At 45.2% G+C, this 20,100-nt stretch overlaps 1 protein-coding gene across 3 annotated transcripts in view; it reads right to left on the reverse strand.

Moving 5' to 3' along the window:
- The window catches only part of Vwa8 (von Willebrand factor A domain containing 8), a 411,314-nt gene that overhangs the window by 311,199 nt on the left and 80,015 nt on the right, over positions 1 to 20,100 (reverse strand). For all 3 annotated transcript variants that reach the window (XM_052732663.1, XM_052732664.1, XM_052732662.1), the window contains one exon: positions 14,185 to 14,262. Coding sequence is in view for 1 of the 3 variants with exons in the window: in XM_052732662.1 (XP_052588622.1) it covers positions 14,185 to 14,262 (78 nt within the window). In the remaining 2 variants the exon portion in view is untranslated. The remainder of the gene's footprint in view (positions 1 to 14,184; positions 14,263 to 20,100) is intronic.

A 20,100-nucleotide genomic window follows, 5' to 3' on the forward strand; every position in this document is an offset into this window, starting at 1 on the left:
AAGGAGGGGACTATGAGGGTGGGGTGATGAGTGTGACCAGAATGTACTATATACATGTATAAAATTGTCAAGAGATCAATTAAGAACATGAGTAAACAAACACAACAGGATCTTAAGCACTGGAGGCCTTGCTTCTCTCACATCTCCTCAACCTCCGCCTCTGTAAAGAAAGAGAAGCTTAGGGAATGCTTCCCCTTTGTGTAACCCTTGCACTAATTTATTAAAAGTGGCAAATAGCTGCAGTGATTGCTCTACAATATTTACACTGACACAAAAATCACATCGTTTCTCCATGTCATTCTGTCACGACACTGATGAATTTCTCAAACCTCTGAATTATTTATAAACTAAAGAGAAAAAAGTCTTTAATCCTGTGATCCATTTTGAAAGCATAATGTTGTATGTAATTCTTACAAAAAATCTTTGGAGCCTAATTGCTTGGATAAAAGTCTGGTGTGTCCAGATACCTTAAATGACCTCAGCTCTGACTGCAGGGGGCAACAAGCTTATGCAAGGAATCAGGATCACCCCTGTGGTGGGTTTAAAGTTATCTCTTGAAAACCTCTTACCTGGGGAGCACCACCTCAAAGGCTCTGGAAGAAGTACTTTCTTTGATACAAAATATTTTAACTTCAAGCACAAAATATAAAAGAATATCTTTAAACACACACACACACACACCTGCTGACTTCATCTAAGCCTTGAGATTCAGTTTTCACACAAAACAGCAAAAAGGCTTCAATCACCCACACCAGCACTTGCAGGTGAGAGACGGGACTAAGATGCCATGGGGAAGTTCTAATGGAAAAGGCAGGGACTGACAGGGCCTGGATAATAAAACACTGGAGCAATCCCACTCCTGTGTGTGTGATGTGCAGGCCCCGGGCTAGCTGCGGAACTAAAGGACGCCCGTGGTGCCCCACACTGTGAAGACAAACAGTGGAGAGGAGAAGTTAACAGTGTCCGCAGGTGATTATCTGAGACGGCTGTGAAATAAGCAGCTGCACCGTGAGAAGACACTCCTGCTCTCTTTCAGTCTGCCCGAATGTCAGGCTCCTGGCTAGGAATGCTCTGGTCCAGGCCACCTGGCAGTCACGGGCTATTGTTGCTGCAGGACACTGTGCTTCGGCTTCCTCCTACTGTGTGCTGACTGCTCAGCTCTCCAACTCTGGTGAGGATAGGAGTAAAAAGCACTACACACCGCCAAGTCAGCACTTCTCTGCATCATCATTCCTACCGCTTGATTCCAAAGGATGTTGCCAGTATCTCGTGCTTCCGTCCATTGCAGGGTTAATTCCAAGGAAAAGCGAGCGTACCTTGAAGACCCAGGGACATTTTGAGAAGAAGGTAAACAGGAACTCAACTGAAATCAGGAAGTCTGGGCTTCGCCCTCCTTAGTCTTCTGATCTCTTCCTTGTGCTCGACTTTCCCAGGTAGTAAGGAAAACTCCCGAGAATAGTTGGTAACGCTCCTTTCTACAACAAAGCCCATCACCTCATGCTGCATTTTAAATATTAGCTATCCAAAAGATAAAGAATATCCTTAGAATGAGCTAAACTGAAGCATAAATACAGAGAGAAAAAAACAGGTATCAAACTTTCAAAAAAAAAAACCCAAAAACCAAAAAACACCATTTCCAAAGTATTTAATTTATCAATGTGTGTATAGTGTGTGTATACATGTGCGTGTATGTACATGTGCATGTGGAGCTGGAGTTGAAGCTGGGTGTCTTACTCTATTGTCGACACCTTACATTTTGAAGACAGGGTCTCTGTGGACCTGAACTGCCCCAGTTGGCTCCACTGGCCAGAGAGCTCAGGAGATGCACCTATCTCCACCCACCACTCTCTCCAGTACTGGGGTACAGACCACATCTGGCTTTTATGTGGGAATCAAGCTCAGGGTCTTATGCTTGCATTGCAGGCACTTGACCAAATAAACATCTCCCCCAAAAAAATATTTTTAAAACTCCAAAAGAAAAGAAAACGCTTCAAAATTCCCTCAGAACCTAAAGCCATAATCTCTCATCAATTCTGTAACAGTGAAACTAAAGAACTATAATTTTCCCATTTTGGAACTATTCTTTGGAAAGGAGGAGAAAGCTCATAAACACAGCATGTGAATACATGAAGTGTACAAAAACATACACTGTCTGCTCATCATGTAGCTGTCCCATTTGCCTGTGCAGACACTTCTGAAGATTTAGTTGACCTAGTCACACCTCCCTTTCCAAGTCCAACACCTAACCATCTTTATCTAACAAATGGGTACAGTTAAAACAGTAGAGACCACTAACAATTTACCACTAGGCAAAGCATATGCTACCACCTTCTTGATATGCAAAAGGTGACAGGCGGGGGTACTATGCATGGAGAACAGCGACAGACAGACAGCAAACACAAGCAAAAGCAAACATCCAAATAAAGGCTACCCTGTAACTTTCTGTACAAAGTCTTCAGGTAAATTTCAAAGAGCAAGCTACAAATAACATAAACAAGAATTTTTAAAGATGATTCCATAAGGGTTCTGTGAAAATGGTAAGGTCTGGAAGTATGTAAGGAAGGTACTGTAGTGGGTTTTCTGCTGCTGGGTTGGGTGTGGTGAGGTATTGAAATCCCCAAGGAGAAATCTCACAGAGCCCTGGGGAAGATGCTAAGAACGGTGTGGGGGCAGGGAAACAATCTGAGGAATGAATCTAAAGGCACCGAGCTGTACAGTCCATTCACTTTATTCCTCTGAGACAAGATTCTATCTGCACAGCTTCAATCCTGTCCTCATACTTAGCTCCTCTGTCCCTTCTCCTCCTGTCTTCTCATGACTCTAAGTTCTTGATGTCTTGTCCTCGTCATCCTCATCCCCTCCGGCTCCGTTCCTCCTCCTTCCTCTCCGGAACGGTCTCTGTACACCTACAATCTGCAAACTCTGCCTTGCCGCTTTCTGGTAACTCTGCTCGGAGCTAGGAACCTGTCCCATAGCTTCACTGCACCTGGTACGCAAAAAGCCCTTTTGTTCTAAGTAAGTTGCTCAAGGCTGCCACTTTGGGCTGTGAGAGGACGGAGGGTCTGAGCTTAATTTGCACAAGAAGCAAGACTATGTACCTAACCTGCCTCCTAGTCTGTCTCCACATGGGTGTTTGTTTACCTTAATTCAGGAGACTAGTGGTCGGTCTGAAATGCTTTGTCCTTGGATGTTAGCTAAAGGAGATACCTGGTTTTAATGCTAAAAAAGAAAAGCAGAAGGCCTAGAAACAGGAAACCTTGCCTACGTGACTGTATCCAAATAGCTTAGAAGTTCTTGGGGAAGCTATTAGAGCGCATATGAAATTCATAGCAGGAAACAGCTGATATATTAAAAGCTGAATAACACCAAATACTCCTTGAGATTTGACTTTTCCTCTGGAAGATTCCTTGGTTCTTCCAGGTATAGCTTTATCATATTCAGCTGAATTCTTACTACATTCCTGCGGCTCACAGTTTTTAGCAACCACGAGAATCTTGTATTTAGAAATACTTAAACTTTGGAGCTTAACTGTAATCAGCCGACATGCCCAGCCCAGATCTACTTTTTAAAGAAAGACTGAATGAAGACAAGAGTATTTTTGGGGTGTCTTAACAAGATAATAACCCTTACTAATTCTCACACTCAGCAGTACCACTCACAAGACAGGAAATGTAAGGATCTAAGGACCAGGAGGAGTGGTCAGGGGAAACAGCATTTTTAGTACCAGCTGTCATACACTGAGCCCTCCAAAGCACAGAGGACCCTGCACCTGCCCACTGACCCTTCATCAGACATCACGTTAACTGTTAGGCACTGTCTTACACGTCCACCTCCTGCGATCTGACCATGTCCTAACTAGAGCCATATGGCTGAAAGCACCGTCTCCACAGAATCAAGGAGACCTGGGAGTTGGACACCTAGAGGATTCACACAGCTAAAAGCAGCACAGCCAAATATTTCAGCACAATCGTCACCCTCAGCAAGCATTTCCCTGAGACCTAGAACTAAATAAGTTTTCCTATTTTCTATTTAGAAGCAGCATTATCCCTAAACTCTCAAATTATGAAAAATGTGCCACAGAAATCAAAGGAAGTGACCATTTTTCACTTGATCCTGTACTCATGGCATGAAGGTATTAGGTCTATTTTCTTAATTCTTCTGCAGACATGTATAACAATTTGTGGGATAATTTATGTCACTAATCTTACCCTTAGAAAAGAAAAGCTGCCTGTTACAATCATGCTCTCAGACATAACCATTAAATAATAAACATTAAAAATAAATGTTCCTGACTCCCACTGCTGGGATGATGACAGCCACAAGAGCATCAACCTAACAACCAGAACAAAACAGCTCATCTGTACAAAAAAAGGAAAAACTCACCACACAGTTGATACAAAGAGATGGAGAGATGGCTCAGTGGTTAAGGGCACTTGCTGCTCTTCCATTAGACCCAAATTCAGTTCCCAGCATTCATGCAGGCAGCTCACAAGTGCCTCCTTTAAAAACACTACACTCACATGGCATATACAAGCAAATAAAAATCTTAGAAAGACAGACAGAGAGAGAGAGAGAGAGAGAGAGAGAGAGAGAGAGAGAGAGAGAGACCCAAATGAGAGCCAAGTGCCGTCCCAGGCTCAGGGCCGGGGGCTATGGAAAACAGCCACCCAAGCCAGGCACCACTACAAGTAACAAATATGTGATGGGGAGGTGGGAAAGACAGAAAAGCAGAGCAGTGCATGTGGTATGGAGAGAAGCAGAACCGGAGACACCAAGGTGGTGACAGACGAGTGACAGGGCTGTGATCGACATGCTGCCACTGCCCAGCCGGGCTGGCTGGATGATGTACAACAGCCTGGAGCTTATGCAGACACAGACTCAGGCCCTGCCCCCAACCTGCTGCCCAGCTGTGGGATCCCACTGGCTCTGAGTAACAATCGAGGCCTGAGATAAGGAGAGGTTCACTTTCTGGAACGGACCTCCTCAAAGGACCACCATGGTCCATGACACTGCCGGAGGCCATGATGGTGTCTGTGGTCCATGCTGCCGCCCTAGGCTGTAATGAAGCCTGATTTCCATGTGGATATATACAGTCTGTGCCGCTGCCTAATGCCTTGGTGATGTCCTCAGGCTGCCATGCTGATGTGAATGGCCCATATATCCACCTGAGGCCATGTCGAGGCTCATGGCCCATGCAGCCACTGACGGCCATAAGTGAGTCGGGGTCCTAATACAGCCATGGGCCATGTTGATGTCTAAAGCCCATGTTAACACAGAAGCCCATGTGGATGCCTGTAGTCTAGGCTGCTGCCTGAAGCCATGTCAATGTCTGTGGACACAGGACAGCTGTCCCCACCCTGCTCTGGCCACCCCTTGGCTCTCCTCAGATGATGGTTTCTGACACTGATACGGGCAGTTCAGACTCATTCTCCCTTAGAGGGCTGGCCACTAGGAATTTGACCATGCTCTGGTGAATATGTAGACAACAAAAAATAGATTTTTCCCCCCCTGGAGACAGGGTAAGAGGTGGAGGAGGGCATGGGAAGACAGAGAGGTGAGCACAATCAGGGTGCATACTGTGAGATTCCCAAATAATCGATAAAATAAAAAAGAATTAAAAAAAAAGGCAACTCAAATGAGCTGAATTCTGGGAAGAAAATAATAAATACTTGGAAGGACAGGAGAAGCCAACAGCTAACTTTCATCCCAATACGAGAAATAGTCTGCCATGGTCGAGTTAGAAGAAACAGTCGGGACTTATAACCAACTGGTGGCTCACAAGCACCTGTAACTGCAGTCCCCATGCTCCAAAGCCCTCCTCTGAGACATGCATGCAGTGAAAACCTCTACACATGAAATAAAGGAATTTTTTATTAATTAATTTTTAAAGCCGTTTGTGGGCATGCAGAACGGCTCAGTAAGTAAAGGCACTTGTCACAAGGCACTCACTGACAATCTGAATTTAGTCCCCAGGACCCACAGCAGGCGACAACCAACTCCCACACATTGTTCTCTCACCTCTACAGGTGCTCTGTGCCATGTAAGTGCCTATGCACCTATTGCCACACACACACACACACACACACACACACACACACACACACAATTCAAAGGATCTGTAGCCATAATACATGAGAACATCATGGAAATCAATTTAAAAAGGCAAACAACTCAATATCCTCAAATGGGAAATGGCTTTAGCAAGCATTCATAAACAGAGATGTGAAAATGGCCAGTAAGTGAAAGAGAAGACCACGTACCTCATTACTCCCCAGGGCAATGCAAACAAATGTGAGAACTCACTCTAGTAATCTCCTATTACTAGAACAGAGAAAGGACCTCTGAAGTTCATCTCTCCCTTTAAAACACAAACGAGAACACTGACAATTGTCCAAGTCAAGTTTTCCCAAACTCTAGAAATGAACAAAAGGCTTTCAATCGGCTGACAGACATTAATCCAAGGAGAACAGGAGAACCTTGAGGAGAAGCTTGGTGGTGTTTTTAACGCCCTTATTCCATCCCAGGCACCCAGACTCTACAGGTATCTAGCAAGCCAGCCACCCACCATCACAAGGAACACTGGCACCTAGCAGCCGCTGAAGGGGACAAAATGGGTTGGAGTGTCCCCAAAAGCCCATTCCCCGAGGATTCCCCAGGCCGGTCTGGCCGCTCTCTGCGATGTTCATTCTCAGAACCCGTCCTTATTTCACCTACTCAAAGCTCACTGCGTAGAAACAGCACTGTGCCCAACCCTCACCCTCACCACCACCACCACCACCACCACCACTAAAAAGCAGCTACAATTACTGAACATTACAGCTGCCTGCAGCAGAGAAACCAACTAGAGTTAAAAGGGGGATGATCAAAAAATGTTAAAAAATTAAATAATAGATGTTCACCTGAGGCTCCAGTACTCTGAGGAACCTAGAAGGCCAAGCCTATATCCAGGCAAATACTGGGAGGACGTAACGTCTTACTTTTGGCTGACCCTGAGGGTCTTCATCAGCAGGACAGTGAGGCATGCCCAGGGAGGTGCACGCCCTGGCGTTAAGGCGTGGAGATCGTGCCAGGCGCTGTCTACGTCATTCCTTACTTTAGGAGACAGCAGCTTTAAGCTGTGACTAGCCTTGGGTAACTCCATTTTTCCAAACAGCAGCGCCCTGGCTTGTTTCCTGTCATTGTGATAGACCACATGACCAAACCAAGCTGGAGAGGAAGGGTTTACTTGAGCTACACTTTCATGTCACACTCCATCACTAAGGGACGTCAGGGCAGGAACGTAAGCAGAAGCCATGACAGAATGCTGCTTGCTGTCTTGCTTTCTGTGGCTTGCTCAGTCTGAATTCTTACACAACACAGGTCCACCTGCCCATCACACACAGTGAGCCGGACCCTCCTACATCAGTTACTAATTTTTTTTTAAATGCCAATAGACATGGTCTCAGGCCAGTCTGATGGAGGCAATTCCTTAAGTGAGGCTGCCTCTTCCTAGGGGACTCTAGCTTGTGTTGAGTTGAAAAAAAGTAGTCAGCACAAGCAGTTGGCTAGACTGTAAGAGCAAACGTTGAGGGAGAGTGACTCAGCATCTTGTTTGTATGAGTAAACAATCACCATCTGTCTAGCGCCACCATGGCACAGACTGATGGCGAACATTCACATAAATAAAATATGGACTTATCAACTTAAATCAGCAACTCAGGGACACAGCAGAATAATATCTGAAAACATCCAACATGTGCTTATCAATCACACCAGGTGTAACTCCCACTCTTGGTACTGAATAGCCCCACCCACCTCCCATCCCCTCAGCCTGCCAAGACTGAGATAGAGCAGCACACAGAATCTCACCTGGTTGCTTATCACAAAGCTCAACCAGGATTGCCACAGCCAGGAACCTCACCTCTGCCCCAGGCTCCGACAGTTCCTCCTCCCCACGACACACGCACCATTGACACTGACGCTCAAACATGGCTTGTCCCTGCATTTGGCAACTCTGATCTGAACAGGTTTGTGCCTGCAGTCTGTGAAATTTCTTACCTGATCCCCTCCAGACATTTCCCTTGCCTCTGTCCAAGCTCTCAGTCTCTGCTTTCAGGTCAGACAGTTTGAACTCTGCAGCCTCCTTAACCCTCTCTTAGCCATTCTGTACACACACACACACACACACACACACACACAACTGTATCAGCTATAAAAGGTAATCTCAGAATTAATATAATTGATACTGAAGTAAAATAAGCATGGTTGCCAATGACCATGGCCATCAAGTGAGTTCACTAGTTCTTGGGGTAATAATGCCAATGAGACTGATGGAGATTTATGAATTTTTTGTTAATCAACAAATTCTGACTTTGCAGAAAGATGTAAACATGTCAATCTGTTTCTAACAGGGCATGCTCACAATAAAAGCTCTTCAGTAAAGACCAAAAGAATTGCTGCTTCCGGCCATTTAAGAAAGCTGTGTGATCACTTAGTGGTCACTAAACTAAAGGGCAGCCTTAATAACTGAGGGTGACAAAGAACACACAATCTGGAGAAATAGCTAAGCGAAGTCACTTAAAGTAGCAGTAACAACAAATCCTACAAAAAAGACTGTTTTCCACAGCTACCACATTACTTTAAAGGTGCACTTCCAGCAACAGAAGACTGTTTTCCACGGCTACCACATTACTTTAAAGGTGCACTTCCAGCAACAGAAGACTGTTTTCCACGGCTAGCACATTACTTTAAAGGTGCACTTCCAGCAACAGAAGACTGTTTTCCACGGCTACCACCTTACTTTAAAGGTGCACTTTCAGCAACAGAAGACTGTTTTCCACGGCTACCACATTACTTTAAAGGTGCACTATCAACAACAGAAGACTGTTTTCCACGGCTACCACCTTACTTTAAAGGTGCACTTCCAGCAACAGAAGACTGTTTTCCACGGCTACCACATTACTTTAAAGGTGCACTTTCAGCAACAGAAGACTGTTTTCCACGGCTAGCACCTTACTTTAAAGGTGCACTTTCAGCAACAGAAGCTACTAGAACAGAGAAATGAGAAAGTACAGCTCAGAAGTGCACAGAGAGAAACAGTTAACGAAAGCTGTCTGAGGGGGCTGGAAGTGTTCTCAGTGGTAGACAGAGACAGACAGACAGACACTTGGAAGACATTTCTGCTGGCTAGTTTTGTCAACTTGACACAAACATGATCATCTGGGAAGACAGAACCTTGAGAACTGCCTCCGTTAGGTTGGCCTCTAAGCAAACCTGAGGGGCACTTTCTTGATCCGAGGTTGATGTGGGGAGAGCAGTCCACTGTGGACAGTGCCCTGGGCAGGCGGTTCTGGGCGGTCAAAGAGAGCAGGCTGGGCAAGCCAGTGAGCAGTGCTCCTCCCATGGTCTCATCTTCAGTTCCGACCACGAGGTTCCTACCTTGAGATCCTGCCTGCTTCCCTCAGACTGACTGTGACCCAGAAGTTTAAGATAAATCCTTCCCTCCCCAGGCTCTTTTTGGTCATGGTGTTTATCATAGCAACAGAAAGCCAACAAGGACAAGAAGCAACTGGCTCTTATAACTATGTTCTAAGAATGAAAAGAAACCGAGGAAGGAATTAGAGGGCAGCATGACATCAATGTGTCATCAAACAATGTCAACAGACGGAAATGATCGTAAAACTCCCAACAGAAACTATGAACTTGAAAGCTACAGTAAGTAAAAGGAAAAAATTCACTAGCCAGGCTAAGAAGCAGATGTGAGGAAGTAACAGAATCATCTGATGTAAAGAAAGGTCCCTGAAGGGATGCAGAACAAGACAAACCTGAAGACAGACGAACTGACGTAATCCAGCCCACGGGACAGAAGTGAAAAGGAGGAACAGTCTCAGATGCTGACGGAGCTTAGGAATAAGAATTCTAGGGAAGAAAGAGAGGGAGGGAGGGAGGGAAAGGGGGCAAAAAATAATCAAAATCTTGGCATTCAGCATCCAAGAAACTTGACAAACTTTTGAACAGGACAAAGTCAGAAATTAGCACTTAACAACCATTGCATTAAGTCAGTTTTCCATCGTCATAACCAAAATACCTGAAGCATCATGGTAGGAGTATATGAGAGAAAGAGGAACCAATGACATGCGGAAGACGAACAGTGGGGATGGGCAAGTCTTGGTCTTTATAGAACAAATCATTGTCAGGTCAAGGCCCTGTCTCTTAAAGGTTCCATCATCCCAGCATGCTCACACTGGAAAGCAGGCGTCTAGGATGGGACCCTTTGCAGGACAAACCATCAAAAGCCACAAAAAAATCTTGAGGAGAAGGAGAAAAGTGACAGATGACTCACGGCATAAGGGGGCTTACTGACGAGATTAGTAACTGACCCCTCACAGAAACCAGGGAGGCTGGAAGCACCAAGATAACATACCAAAAATGCCAAAGAAACTGTCAACCGAGAAATCTGTAACCAGTGAAATTATCCTTCAAAACACGAAGAAAAAATTAAGACACTTCTAGATAACAAAAACAGAGCATTCATCCATAGCTGAGCTGCAGCACAAGAAAAATCAGGCTCCTATAAAAGCTCACTAGACAGCAATTCAAATTCACTCAAAGAAACCGGAAAAGAAACTACATGGGTAAATATGAAGACATAAACATGCTTTTGTCTGTGCTTTCTTCTACAGCCTTAAAAGACAACTTTATAAAACAGTGACATAAAACTGTCAGGGGACTTTTCTCTCTCTTTTTTTTTCTTGTGAGTGTATGTGGCTGATGGAAAGTGTGTGCGTGCGTGTGTAGTGGTGGGAGGTGGGACATGCACGAATCATGCCTCAAATATTTTCTTCCTTGGTTTAAAAAACAGGGTCTCTTACTTGGTCTGAATCTCACCAATTAGGTGAGGGTGGTTTGCTTTCAATCCCAGGAATCTGCCTGTCTCCACCTCCCCAGTGCTGGGATCACAGGCAGGTGACGTTACAGCAGCTCTTCCATGTGGGTTCGGAGAAACAAACTAAGTTCTCATCTCATGCTCGCATGGTCACCCTGTTTCCTGTCTATCGGGGACTAAGGGGGTCCAGCCCCTCGATAGTCCCCTCCCAGGGTTCGGGAAGAATCTACAACCAGCTGATAATTAATCTTTGATGAGAAGAAATGAATCTATGTACACGAAACTCCTTAGTCCATACACTTTATTATTCTGTGTCAGTTACAAGCTTATATTCTGCGCTCATATTTAGGTCTTTTCTTGCCTGATTTCTCTCTACACTTGTCCGCGGTCCCCTCTGGGTTCTATCTTAATTCCTTCATCTTGTTCTGCCCCTTCTAGGGTCTCATCCATCTTGTTCCTTCCCATATCATCTTTTCTCCCATCTCCTTCTCTCTCCTCATCTCGTTCTTCCTCATCTTGTTCTTCCCCATCTGGCTCATCCTCATCTTCCATCTCATTCCTCTAGTACTCTCTTCTAGCCCTTCAATCTAGTTCTTCCCCATCTCAGTTTGTTCCTCTCAAGTTCTTACCCGTCTAGTTCTTCCATTCTCTTTTCTCTTCTCCGCCCTCTGCCCTGGAAGTCTCGGTATATAAAAGGAGGGTCCGAGCTAAATTGTGTAAAGTTATTACTTAACGTCCACCTGACCTAGGCAGTGTCTCCTTGTGGAATTTACCTTAAGTCAGGAGACTTGTATGTGGGCTGTTATCACTGTTAGTCCTCGGAAATTGGGCGACCACCTGGGCGGTGTCTCCTTGTGGAATTTACCTTAAGTCAGGAGACTCGCCTGTGGGTGGTTATCACTGTTAGTCCTCAGAAATTGGGCAACCACCTGGGTGGTGTCTCCTTTAGTCCTTGAAAGTGGCTAGGGGAGATATCTGATTCCAGAGAAAGCCTTTCCTGAGGCTGTTCTCCAAATGCCTGGAATGTGTATGTCTAGAGAGTGATCAGTCCACATTGTTAGCCGTTCTTAGGGAAAAGTCAATTGGGAAAACTATGAAGGCACACATGATTTTCATAACAGAAGACAGCTGATATATAACAAGCCAAGTAACACCAAAAACTCCTTGGGATTTGGCTTCCTCTGGAGGAATTCCCTGATTCCTCCAGGTAGTGACTTTGCCATAACCAGCTGAGTTCTTATGATATATTCCTGCGGCCCGCAGCACCTGTCACCGAAGCTCAGACCTGCGTAGACAGGTCTAATTCATATGACAATAAGAGCATAAAAGCGGGAGGAGAGAACAGACAGACGCTACTCTGGACACCGGGACAAAGGGTTGTTTTATATGTACCCGTGCATGCATACATGCGTTACTACATAAGTAAGCATTAATGTGAACAACATTGCTTTAGAGGGTTAGGTATCATGCCCAAAGACTGGAATACAGAATAGGAGGGTAGCATGAACTGAGCCTAAGGCCAGATCAAAACAGCTAAGGACCAACCTTCCCAAGGTCAACTTAACTTCCCAGTTTATTAGAAAGATAATTTAAATTTTTTGAGAGACAAAGTGAAATTATTTTGAGCACTGGATGACTCGAATGACTGCAAGTCATTTGAGAAATGCCAATCAAAACCCCCAAATACCATTTTGCATCTAAGAGGATGGCTACAGGAAAAAGGCGGAGCCTGGTGGCACAGGCCTGTAATCCCAGATATACATGAGACTAAGACAGAAAGATCACAGGCTGGCTGAGTAACACAGAGCATTCAAAGCCTGAAATTCTAAAAATCAACATAAAAATAAAGAAGGCTGGGGTGCGGCTCGGTGGCTAGTGCTTGTGTGGCAGGCATGAGGCCCAGGCTCCAATTCCAAGGAGACAATAACAAGTGTTGATGAGGACATGGAGAAACAGGAACCATGATACAGCACTGACAGCAAGGTCAGATGGGGAAACTGCTTTGGAAATCATAAGCCCTCAAAACTTTAAACAGGGTTACGATATGGCCAAGCAACTCCTCTCCTATGTATGTTGGCAGCAACAATTTTGTATACAATTTTCTGGAACAACAACATTTATAATAGACCCAAATAGAAACAATGCACATCCAAATGCATATCAACTAATGAATAAGTAAAATAAATGTAAACTGTTCATATAATTCAGTCATGTTTTTTATGTCCCCATATATATCCCCAAATATAATTCAGGGATATTATTCAGGCATAAATAGCAATGAAGTAACACAGGCTACAACATCAAACATTACACTAAAACATCCCATTCATAAAATAAGCCAGCTAGAGAAACCATCTGGTATATGACCCCACTGCCAATGACACGTCCAGGGCAGGTAACTGCAGAGCAACGTGAAATACAGTAGTGGCGACTGCCCACAGTGGGGTGAGGAAACGGGGAAAGAGGGCATGGAAGGAGTGACCGTTAGTGGTCACGTTTTCTTTGAGGAGTGACGAAACTGCTCTGAGGTGAGACAGGCGTGACAACGCCCCAACTCAGAACAGCTAGGTAGCACTGGATGGTTATTTTCAGAGGGTGGTCTTTGGGCTGGAGAGATGGCTCAGCAGTTAAGAGCACTTGCTGCTCTTGTAGAGGACCCTGATTCAGACCCCACACAGACATCACATGGCACACAACCACTTATAACTCCAGTGCCAGGGGATCTGATACCCTTCTGGCCTCTCCAGGCACAAAATTTACACCAATGGATAGGTTCAGCAACATGGATGAACCTCAAATTCATCTTAATGGAAAGAAGTCAAATACATACATACATACATCACACACACACACACACACACACACACACACACACACACCATAATAACACTATTTTCATAAAGCCAGCAAATAGATGCAGCTGATTTACTATGGCAAAGAAGGGAACAGTGGTTTCTGTGGCAGGAAAAGCAGAGACAGGATATTTAGAGATGATGAGAGTGATCATGATGTTCACACAACTTCATAAAATGATCACAACCAAATAAACTTATTTTTACTGTATGTATTTACCTAATGGCCAACTCAAGCCACAGTATGTGATGAACATGGACACTTCTGATAAAAGCCACAAACGAGGAGGAGGACTGCCTCGGACAGACTTAACCACTCCAAAGCGAAGGGCAGAAACCAAGAACTGTACACTGCACCGCATGAGACTGATAACGGCACACTGGGTTTACACTGGCGCTCTAACATTTTTTTCTTAATGCCCACAGTGAAATTTTAAAATGTATTCATTCACAAATAACATTTCTTACTGTAGTTCTGTGGGACAAGTTCCGGGTTCTTGGGTGTTTTCACCTTGTAGGACACATCTCCAATATTAACTGTATCACCTAAAAAAGAAGAAACACAATCATTACAAGAGACAAAGGACACACACTATACTCTGGCAATGATTTTCTTGACCTCCAAGGAGGGATGCTACAGAAATGCACCAGGCACATGTCTGACGTTTCTATCCACAGTGTAAGCCTTATCAGAGAGAAGCGAGTGCTGAGAAATACACATTTCAGGAGCCAGGCTGTCAAAAAACATTACATTATATTAACCAGACTTATATTTTATGTTAATAGCAACAACAATACAGAAAAATTCATTTTTAAAGGTTTTAATTTTTTAACATTTATCCACTTATATTTGGAGGGTGTGTATACATGGAAGTCAGAGGGACCATCGCATTGACCCTGATCAGATTTTATTTATAGCTGCTTCTATGATCTGACTCTATGTCCCCCACAGGCTCATGACTCGAACACATGGCTGGTGGCACTGTTTCAAGAGATGCTGCAGGCTTTAGGAAGTGTAACCTAGGTGAAGAGAGCAAGTCCCTGGGGGTGGTCCTTAGGGTGTCTCTGGTTCAGGTCCAGCATGGTGTGGAGAGAAGTGCCCTGGGCCATGCCTTCCCCACCATAATGGACTGAACTGTCTGAAACTATAAGTCAAATAAATGTTTTCTCCTCTAAATTACCTATGCCAAGGAATTTGGTCACAGTGGTGTGAAAACAACACAGAAAACTGGTACCAAACTGACAGGAGCAAGACAGCCCGTTCTATCGGCACCCAGGGTTACAGGCCCGAGGAATACACTCTACCTGTCCCAGCAGAACCCGCTGTCAGCCCCAAGAACACTGAAGCTTGAGGACAAACTTCACAGAATTGGTGAACTCAACAGCTTATATCCCAAAGCCCTGAGCCCTCAGATGGCAGCCCAGCACCAACCTTTGCTCCTTTACTTCTTGGCTCCTCCTCCCTTCCTCGGGCTTCTCAGTGCCTCTCTCCCACCAGTACCACCCCCCTCCCCCACACACACTTCTCAGTGCCTCTCTCCCACCAGTACCCTCCCCCCTCCCCCACACACACTTCTCAGTGCCTCTCTCCCACCAGTACCCTCCCCCACACACACTTCTCAGTGCCTCTCTCCCACCAGTACCCTCCCCCCTCCCCCACACACACTTCTCAGTGCCTCTCTCCCACCAGTACCCTCCCCCTCCCCCACACACATTTCTCAGTGCCTCTCTCCCACCAGTACCACCCCCCTCCCCCACACACACTTCTCGGTGCCTTTCTCCCACCAGCACACACACACACACACACACACACACACACGCACACGCACACGCACACACACACACCCCTCAGTGCTTTTCTCCCACCAGCACACACACACACACACACACACACACACACACACCCCTCAGTGCTTTTCTCCCACCAGCACACACGCACACACACACACACACACACACACACACACACACACACACTTCTTGGTGCCTTTCTCCCACCATCAGGCTTTCCTGAGCCTGTGCCCTTGCACTTGATCCATCAACCAATCAGAATTCCCCACACACATTCAAATTAGTCAGGCAAATTAATCCCACCCAGATGCCTAGTTTACATATTGGTGGCACCAAATGATTCCTAGGACACAATGGTGCCTGCTCCAACACACTATTCGTAGCCCATTTTCATGACCCTTTTTGCTGCAGGGAAACTATTACTTTCTTTCTTAATAAAATCCTGCTTACTTGTCCTTGTTCTGCTGTCCTTGTCCATTATCCTTCACAACTGTGAGAAAATAAACTCAACTTGGACCCAGGAAATGGGTAACAAAAAGAGGGGTCATTAATGACCGAACTTGATCATGTAGTTCTTAGGTCACTGGAACTAGTTTGTGGGTAGGAAGTTTGGATACAGGCTAGAGAAGTCCTGGGATGCTGTAAGCAGAGCTCAACAGTTAACTCTGATGGGAGCTTAGGTAACCAGAATAGCAACACAAAGTCACCCCAGCAGACTCTACTCCCCAGGTTTCAGATGGGGAAAAGGATATTATCAAGAACAAATTACAGTGTTTTCATGCTATGCTCCAGTCAAGAACTTTTCTATATTCTGTCCATATAATATGGATTTAAGTAAGACTGATTTCAAAAGAATACACTAATTAATTTGACAGAGGAAATTTCAAAACTTTATAGTATCCGGACTGTGGTGTGGCTATCGAGACCTGCTTTCGCCTGGCTTTTAGTGAAGATAAGAAGGAAAAACCAGAGTGAAGAATTTCAACACTATGCAGTCTACACATGAAAGGAGCATAATAAAAGCTGACAAAGATGCCAGGCGGTGGTGGCGCACACCTTTAATCTCAGCACTTGGGAAGAAGAAGCAGGTGGATCTCTGTAAGTTCGAGGCCAGCCTGTTCTACAGAGCAAGTTCCAGGACAGCCAGGGCTACACAGAGAAAGTCTGTCTTGAAAAACCAAAAGAAAACAGAAAAAGTTTACAGGGAGAATGTAGTTGGTTTTGTTGTTTTTCTCTGCCAACCCTGCTGGGGATGGAACCCAGGACCTAGGTAAGTACCCTACCACACAGCTATATTCCCAGCCCCTAGCACATTTTTTGGAGGATGGGAGTCATACTAGAAATTGAATATAAAGACTCTTACTTGCTAAGTAAACACTCTACCACTGAGCTGGATCCCAAAGCAAGGGTACAGTGGTTAAAGAAATTTAGACAATTAAAAAGAAACCAATAGCAAAGTGCCTTAAGGGCATTTCAGGAATTAGAGAAACTTCTACCCTAAGTTCCACTGTGTTAAAGTATAAATGCTTTTGAAAGATTTTTCCCTAAAGAAGGAGTTGCCGCGACACTGTTTATACAAAGCAGCCCAGGTGGGGCTGGTACTGTACTCTTACAGAGGACCTGGGTTCAATGCCCAGCACCCACATGGCTGCTTACAACCATCTGTAACTCCAGTTTCTGGAAGATTGGACATACTCTTCTGGCCTCCAAGGGCACCAGGCATGCATGTGGTAGACAGACATGTGTAACAGGTTTTCCTTTTTGGCCACCAACCAGCTCCCAAATCATGACACAAAGACTTCTGATTAGTTATGGACGCCCAGCCTTACCTTAGCTCTTATTTTAATCTGTTTCTCTTTATCTACATTTTGCCTCAGGACTTTTTACCTTTCTTTCTGTATATCTTACTTTCATACTGGCAGCTGCCTGTCTAAGGCACCTGATTGGTCTAATAAAGAGCTGAACAGCCAATAGCTGGGCAGAGAAAGGATAGGCGGGGCTGGCAGGCAAAGAGTATAAATAGGAGGTGAAATCTAGGCGTCGAAACAGCTACACACCTTTTCATAATTAAACAAATGCAGCAAAAACAAATGTAACACATCTTTACATTATTAACAAAGGCAGCAGAAACAAATGTAACACACCTTTACTCAGTTAAATATTCTGCAACCAGCATAAATACATGTAGCACATCTCTGACTATTCAAAATATTCCACAACAGACATGCATGCACGAAAAACACCCATACATGTAAAATAAAAATTAAATTAAAAAAATGTTTTTTAAAACAGCACCCTATGAGCCCAGGCTGTTGGTCTCTGCATCTGTTTCCATCAGTTGCTGGGTGAATGCTCTCTGATGAACATGGGGCTAGGCAGCAATCTGAGTTTAGCAGAATATCATTAGGAATCATTTCATTGACTTTTTTTTTTTTTTTTTGGCTAGTGGTGTTTGGTTCTATCCTAGGTCTCTGGGCTGTCCAGGCTCTGGGTCCTGGCCCTCCAGGCAGTGTCAGGGGTGGGCTCCCTCTCATGGTATGGGTCACAAGTTGGACCAGTCACTGGTCGGCCGCTCTCACAATTTCTGCACCACCTTTACCCTAGCACACGTTGCAAGCAAGACAAATTGTAGGTCAAAGGTTATGTGGCTGGGTTGGTGTCCCCAGTTCCTCCACGGGAAGTTTTGCCTGGTGACAGGAGATGGCCGGTTCAGGTTCCATATCCCCCATTGCTAGTCTTAGCTGGGGTCACCCTCATAGGTTCCTGGGAGTTTCCACTGCTCTAAGTTTCCAGCTCATCTTAGAGGTGCCCCCCAACCCATGCCAGTCATCTCTCTAACCTGGGCTCACAGGGGCTCACAGAGACTGAACTGCCAAACCAGGGAGCCTGCCTGGAACTGACCTAGGTCTTCTGCATGTATGTTACAGTTGCGTAGCTTGGTCTTCTTGTGGGACTCCTAACAGTGAGAGGGAGGGCTCTCTCGGACTCTGTTGCCTGCTTTTGGGACCCTTTCTTCCTACTGGGTTGCCTGGTCCAGCCTTAATACGAGAAGAGATGCCTAGTCTCACTGAAACATAATATACCATGGCTGGCTGATATCCGTGGAAGGGCTGCCCTTTTCTGAAGAGAAAGGGGGAGGAGTGGATGGCGGCAAAAGAGAAGGGGAAGGGGAAGGACTGGGAGGAGCAGAGGAGGGGAAACCGATCAGGATGTAAAAACAAAAAATAAATAAATACAAAAGTTAAAAAAAAAACCCACAGCACCTAAGGGAAGTTCTCCCCCTATTGGGGGGGGGGGGGGGGGGGGGTTTCAGCCGCCACTGGTCTCAATCACCAAAAACCAGTGTAGCTGTAACTCAGTGGGGCCTGGCTACTGCTTGAGCTGATGAAGGTTCTTGGCATTATCCATATGGTGCTTGTTTTGTAAGTATGCAGAGTGCAAGAGTTATGAGGTCACACAGGCTTCCACCCAGATTTTTAAGGAAGGCCAAAAAGATTAGGCAATGTGCGTTAGGGTAAGATTTCCCATACAGATCCCATACACAAAGCTATGAGTATAAAGCCTATGTTTCATAAAGACTGTAGGATATTGGAGATGTCGGAAGTGGAATGTCTGCTGAGGAACCCTGCAGTCAGTGAGTAGAGCCAGCCCAAACAATAAGCCACCTGAGCTGCAGGTATCAGGGGCTACAAACAGCAAAGTCACGGGTGGAGGCATGGGGGTGAGCTACCCCAGGACACTGGAGTCTGGACAGTGCTGCACACACACCAGACGACAGACAGAGTTAATGATCCTGTCTACCTCCCATTGGTAGTCTCTCATTCCTCCCTTTGGGGATATGCTTTGTATACTAAGAGCATATGATTTCCTTTTTGCCGTTACAGAGATTCATGGCTGAGTTTGCCCTAAGTACCGGAGACTTTGAATTTGGAGTGTCAAGATTGAAGGGACTCTCGGGTGCTAACTAAACACATTGTACTCATGAGATGGCAAGGAGCTTTGGGAGCCAGGGGCAGAATTTCATGAAATCTTTTACAGTTCACTATGAGTTCATGATCTGAACACTTGGTCCCTGATTGGTGGTCCTATTTGGGAGGTTCTAGAACCTTTGGGAGGTGAATCCTTCCTGGAGGAAGTAGGTTACTGGGGTGTGTCCTTGAGGTACCTATCTTTCCCTAGCTGTTTCCCAACCTACCACGATGTGGTCTGAGCAGCTCCCACACTATGAGAGACTAAATCCACTGAAATCAAAAGTGGAAATAAATCTTCCATCCCTTAAATTACCTGTGTCAGGCATGTGGACCACAGTGAAGAGAAAGGTTAACTAACGAAATCATCCCAAGCATCAGTAGGGCGGACTCACATCCTTTCAGATCTTTTACAAAGTCCAGATCTCTAGCAGCCTACCCACAAAATTCACTACTCCCAGGTAATAGAAAGACGTGGGTCAAATGACATAAATGTTGAGAAATCTGGATAATACAGTGAGAGGGAGAGAAGGTTCTCAGCGTCTACAGAGTTCCATCTTGTAAGGCAACGTTAATCTCTGTTCTACAGTGTAGGTCTAAACCAATCTCCCGATACCTTGCTCTC

This window comes from Peromyscus californicus, unplaced genomic scaffold (genome assembly GCF_007827085.1).
Source record: "Peromyscus californicus insignis strain IS unplaced genomic scaffold, ASM782708v3 Scaffold_12__1_contigs__length_115047231, whole genome shotgun sequence".
Lineage (NCBI taxonomy): Eukaryota > Metazoa > Chordata > Mammalia > Rodentia > Cricetidae > Peromyscus > Peromyscus californicus.